Source organism: Lissotriton helveticus, chromosome 9 (genome assembly GCF_964261635.1).
Source record: "Lissotriton helveticus chromosome 9, aLisHel1.1, whole genome shotgun sequence".
NCBI lineage: Eukaryota > Metazoa > Chordata > Amphibia > Caudata > Salamandridae > Lissotriton > Lissotriton helveticus.
Genome location: NC_136070.1, coordinates 286748418 through 286754417, shown reverse-complemented (window position 1 = coordinate 286754417; position 6000 = coordinate 286748418). Strand labels below are relative to the sequence as shown.

The 6000-nt window shown below is 54.0% G+C and overlaps 1 protein-coding gene across 1 annotated transcript in view; it reads left to right on the top strand.

The window, feature by feature from the left end:
- Positions 1-3303: 3303 nt before the first annotated feature.
- Positions 3304-6000, top strand: part of LOC144783174 (interferon-induced very large GTPase 1-like) — a 50135-nt gene continuing 47438 nt past the window's right edge. Inside the window, exon 1 of the mRNA XM_078662291.1 lies at positions 3304-3316. Coding sequence (XP_078518417.1) covers positions 3304-3316 — 13 coding nt within the window. The remainder of the gene's footprint in view (positions 3317-6000) is intronic.

Here is a 6000-nt window from a genome sequence, read left to right as displayed (position 1 = left end):
TACCAGCCCCCTCCTATCTCCCGGGGTACTCTTGTACAGGCCCTCGTAATATTCCTGAAAGCCGGCGACTATGCCCAGCTGAGTGTGTTGTACCACGCCCGCCTTATCCTTCAGTTGAAGTATGGGAGCGCATCGTCTTGTGGGGTTCGAGAGCCATGCTAGGAGGGTGCCCGCCTTATCGCCCTCAACATGGGAGCGCAGCATATATCGCTTGTAGTCAAAGGCTCGGAGCCTCTCCACTTCAACGGCTACCGCCTCCCTGGCCGAACAAAGTGTCTCCTGGAGTTCTGGGTGTCCAGGCCGCCCCCTCTCCGCCTCCCTCAGCTTAGCATCCGCCTTAGCCAAGTCGCCCAGCAACACTTTCCGCACGCCTACATAATCCTTGATACAGATACCCCTCACCACTACCTTAAAGGCGTCCCATTCCGTCGCTCTAGAGTCCACCGTCCCTTCATTTTCGGTGAAATATAAGGCCACTCCTTCCGCAAGGGCCTCCCCGAAGAGGGGGTCCTCCAGGGTCTCAGGCCGCAGTTGCCAGAGCGGAACCCTGGGCTTCTCTGCTATCCACGCTAGCCGAACCAGGAGTGGGTTATGGTCCGAGATTGTCCTTGACAGGTACTCCGAACCAGTGACGCATGGTAGCACCCCCCGGGAGCAGAGTATCGTGTCCAACCGGACATGCAGATCATGCAGTCCAGAGAAAAATGAGTAATCCCTGTCAGTCGGATGCTGCCCTCTCCAGACATCTACTAGTTCCCAGCGCTCCTGCCATTCCCTCCTACCTCTGGATAGCCTGTGAACTGGGGAGTCACGCAGAGGGGGGTGGGACCTATCCAGCAAGGGGTCGGCAATGGAATTAAAGTCGCCCCCCAGCAGGACCGGGCCCGCCAGGGAGTGGGCCAGCGTCCCTGAAAGCGTCGCGAGGAAAGCCAACTGGTCTGTGTTTGGGGCATATATACTAGCTAACACTATATCTCTACCTTCTAGCTTCCCCTCTGCCACCACATACCTCCCATCCTGGTCTACCCATTGGCGCGTGAGTTGGAAAGGCGTGCCTGCTCTAACCCATATAAGTACTCCCCGCGCATAGGCCGAGTAGCTGGTGTGAAAAACCTGTCCCCGCCATCGCCTCTGTAGCGCTGCCCCCTCTTGTCGTGTAAGATGCGTCTCCTGTAGCATCGCGATGTGTACTCCCCTGCGCACCAAATAGGCATGTACTTTGTGTCTGCGCTGCATAGTGTGTAGGCCCCGGACATTCCAAGTAATACAGGTCAACCCATTCACATTAGCCATTGTCCCAGTAATCCGGACGAAACACTCCCTCCAGCTCCAGCCCTGCGACGGTGGTGGTGCCCCCCCAGAACAAAACAAAACTTCTCAACAGCCCATCCCTTGGTACACCCAGGGTCAACAACTTCAAAAAAGGTAAACAATCCCCAACCGTGGAGCCCCCCCCCTCCCCCAGAACAGGCCCCAATATCGAGATATCAGTCCCCATCCAAACTCCCACACCTGATGACCCAGGTCTCAACTACACAGCCGTAGCTGTGGGTGCCTTAAGGGCCTACGGAGCGCGGCTTCGTCCAGTGGGGGGCTGCGCCGCCCAGCTCCTCGCCTCCTCCCCAAATCCCCACAACCACCTCGCCCCGAACCCCTTGGTGTGCCCCGACCCCCGCTATGTGCATAGGCAATGGTTCCCCACCCAGCCCCTCAAACATTACCCACTGAGCAAGGCCAGCAGTTCAAACATTCAGGATCTCGTCCGCCGTCTGCGGTGTCACTAGCGGTCCCTCAGTGCGGTGGATCTCCGACAGATCCGACTCCGAGCCAGAGGCCGATACATGAGTGTCCGAGTCCATGGCCCCTGTAGACCCGGTGCCTTCCGCCCGTCCGAGCCTCTCTACTTCTAGCAGCGCGGCCTGCCGTTCCGCTTCAGTCTGGGAGGCCGTCGGTCCCAGTTTCCCCCGCCCTCGTTTCCATAGTCTCCTCGATTTCCGCAGCCGTTTGGGCGAGCGTTCCCGCACCTTCTCCCGCTCTTCTCTTGCCTTGGCGCCGTCAGTCCCGGCCTTATATGTCTCCCACCAGTCCCAGGCCTCCGCTGACGTTGCAAAAAAGATCGCCTTGTCGTCCACTACCACTCTTAGCCGGGCTGGGAAAAGCAAGGAGTAGGTAATTCCTTCATTTCGGAGCTCCTTCTTGATTGTGAGGAAGGAGGCCCGTTGCTTCTGCGTCTCGAAAGTGAAGTCTGGGAAAAGTGTGACTCTGCTGTTCGCTATTTGGTAAGGGCCATCCTCTCGAGCTTTCTGCAGAAGTAGATCTCTGTCCTTGTGGTGGAGTAACTTGGCAATGATCGGTCTGGGTGGGAGCCCGGGTTTGGGAGGTCCCGAGGGGACTCTATGAGCACGCTCCAGGGTGAAGAATGGCGAAAGCCCTTCCGGCGCCACCACGGTCTTCAGCCATTCCTCCATGTAGGCAATCATGTCCCCCGTCCCCTCCGTCTCTGGCACGCCTACGACCCGCACATTACTGCGTCGGCTCCTATTTTCTGCATCCTCCGCTCGCCGTTCCAGGGTGCGGATGCGGTCCAGGGCCTCCGTTAGCTTACCCTCCATCACCTTGTGAGCCGGCGCCAGGTCATTGAGCACCGCTTCAGCATCCTTGACCCTGTCCTTTAGTTTGTCGTGGTCCGCCCGGAGCAAGCCCAGCCCCGACGCCACCTGCGCTATATCGTTATGTAGCGTGTCTCTAGTGGCCGTTATGGCGTCCAATATTCGATCCTGCAATCGCTGTAGTTCCGTCGGTTCAGCAGGGCCCCCCTCTGCCACATCTGACGTCGCCGCCTCCTCCGCCTTAGCTCTTGGCTTCCCCATAGTAGCCGGCCTCGCCGTCCTCGCCTTATTCGGCTGTCTGCTGTCTCCGGGCCTCCGCTACGTGGCCAGCTCCTGCGCGCTATGGGGCCTCGCTGTTCGAACACTGCGCATCAGAGGTGGCGTCCGCCGTGTCGCACAATCCCCGGGTACTGTGGAGGATTGTTCTCACTCCCCCTGAGCGGCGCGGTAGGTTGGACGCCCTACCGGAAGCCTGATGCCGCCAAAGACCCGCCACTGGCCCATGGGCGCCTTCGTTTTGCCCCCTTGTGCTTCTCAGGCCTCCGCTGTGGGGGCGAGGGGGGGGGGGGGGGGCAAGCTGCCCAGCGCCGTGCACCGTCCCCCGTGAACCCCCTCTCCAGGCGGCCCCCGTCCACCAGTTGGCTCGTGTGGCGCACCGGCCTGGGTCGAAGCTCCGGACCCAACCCTCGCGGCAATGGAGTCCGGCCGTGAGGCTCTCCCGCAGCGGCGCACCCGGGTGGCCTTTACCTCACGCCTCCGAGGCCGCTGCTCACCGCCGCCGGGTCCAAGGATCGTCCTCCGCTGTGCGGGGTTCGACGCTGGTGGAGACCGCGCCTCCCCTGTGCGCGCCGGCAGTGTGTCCCGCGGCACAGCCCTCCGTCCTTCAGTGCTCCGCCGCGGCAGCCATCTTGCGCGGCGCCGTCCTCCCCTCCTCTCCAGCGGCCACAACGATCGGCTGCCGTTCTCCGCGATGCGATGCCGCCGGCCGCCCAAACCTCGTCCAGGTGGTCTCCGCCGGTCAAGCTATCGGCGCCGGGGCACACACGGGCTCTCCGGCCCTTAATTCAGGATTCTGGTGGGGAAGAGGCACGGAGCTCCGAGCTCACGCCGCCATCTCCCTCGGCGCTCAAGCCACGCCCCCCAACAGACCGCTACTGATGACCCATCCCCCGCGACGCCCCACGCCGGATACCGAAATCAGTGCGGCACCCAGGCAACATCACCTGGGTGCCGTCCAGAAATCTGGACGTTGTGCTGCGTTGGGACTATTCGCACAACTGACCGCTACTTCCTTCTTTTTCCCTAAAAATGTTAAAATGTTTTTACTGTTTTTGTTTTGTTGTATATATTTATAAGTTATTAAAGTTTTATAATCCTACTACTTTGTTGGAGTGCTATATATTTTTAATGTGACACATAATTGTAAAAACTTTGATGTACAAAGAGGCATCCCTGGAATCTTCCGCTTCAGGCTCGGTCCCCTCCCCAATCACAATACAGAATGGTTTTCAGATAGTAGGAACGCGTGTGGTGTGACGGATCTCATCGGGTGTGGGCCTTGATCTACTATAACTCCTTTGAAGAGGGGTGATTCTTTACAGCTGGGGCCATAAACTACATCTGCAGGGCTAGCTGATAGCCTGGGACCGGCCTGGACAATCAGACACAGAGGAAGAGGAGTGTCAGAGGGTGCGGTAGTGAATAGGGCGAAAGGGAGGTGTCGGACAGGCACAGGGTGTGATTCTCAGGGAAGAGCAGCGCAGATGGGGGGAGGTTTATTGCCCATGCGTAAGACAGAGAGCGGGGGTGACCAGTGCCTGGGGGAGATGCTTGCGAGGGTGGGGAGCCATGCTAAGGATCGACAGCGTGCAGAGAGTGGGTCTGGTCAAGGCATCTAAAATGGCTGCCGTGCACGACAAAAGTGTGGCATTTGAAAAAAGGCAAGATGGCGCAGACAATGTTTATCAACACTTCCTGATTTCCTTCGAATCGAACGTTAACAGACGTTATCTCTACCACACTACCGGTCCCCCTGGGCTTAAACGCCGAGATGGTAGGGATTGCATCCCGTGGAGATAGGCCGAGACGTCACTCAGCAGAAAAAAAAAGAACTTCGCTACAACCTCATAAATTAAAAATAAAAATGAATAATGTCTCAAACAATTTTTGATTTCTAAATATAAATTTATTCTTCTGAATTTTCATAATTTGAAAGAACTAGTAACATGTCCTCATCAGGAATTTCCTCTTCAATCATCTCATCAGGAATCTCCTCATGAAAAGTCTGCAATGATGATTCTTGTAACTCTATGGTCTCCAAACATTCGATAAATTCGCCGTCAAGAGATTGATCAAAAAAATCATTCAAGTCATCTCCTCCTTGTGAGAATATTTCATTATTGGTGCTGTCAATTTCAATAAATGTAGTGGATAATTCAAAAGAAATTGCCACGGTCTCTTCATTGTGATCCATTTTATTTTGAAATTTCTTGCTGTGTGTGAAAGCTAACATAAGTGGTCAGGGTGGAGATACTATGACCCCATGTTTGAGAAATGGGTGTGTTAGTGACACTAGTTACTTGTCCAAAATGGATTTTTTCATCATAAGCAATATTGGGAAAAAAAATATATACATATATGTCACAGCAAAAATTAACAAAAACGCCGCACTCTTCTTGGATGATTTCAACACAGTTTATTGACCGATTACTCTTCCTTTCACCAACGCGTTTCAAACTTTGCAGTTCCTGATCACCGTAGTATCACAAGTCCATCATTTGTTTCTCTAATTTATGCTAAGTCACCACATTTACCTTAAGGGAGCATTGTGGGCTTTGTAGTTTGTATGTATATATACACATGGCTAAACATAGCCTATCTGTGTCTTTCGCTGTTTATACGAGCCGTGATTTCCCCACCGAGTCATGGCTGTTGTTAAATATCATAGTGGTTCAGTATATTGCTGTGGGCTTCTGTAGCGGGTCGCATGATAGTATAACTATCATTTTGGGCAATGTCTAATAGTTAGCATTGCAGCATTACTAGCAATATGGTGTGACTTCATCTCCTTAATTTTGGCTAAGTGTCTTTTAAATGAGCCATATTAAGCTGAATGCGTGGCCCGACAATAACTCAATATATAAGTTCAGGATCGCTCACCGCTTTACGTTGCTGGGTGTTACATACTTTCTCGGCTAAGTGCCATTAGTGTTGCCATGTCCACTATCGGTGTGTACTACATGACTCCTTCCACAGCGAGGACAACAGATACAATACTAATATTGAATATTTACACTAACTTAGAGAAATTGACTTCTTATCTATGGGTCACTTTTTCTGATGTAGTGCTCATATCTACAGTGAATTATGGAACAAACAAAGCAATTAAAGA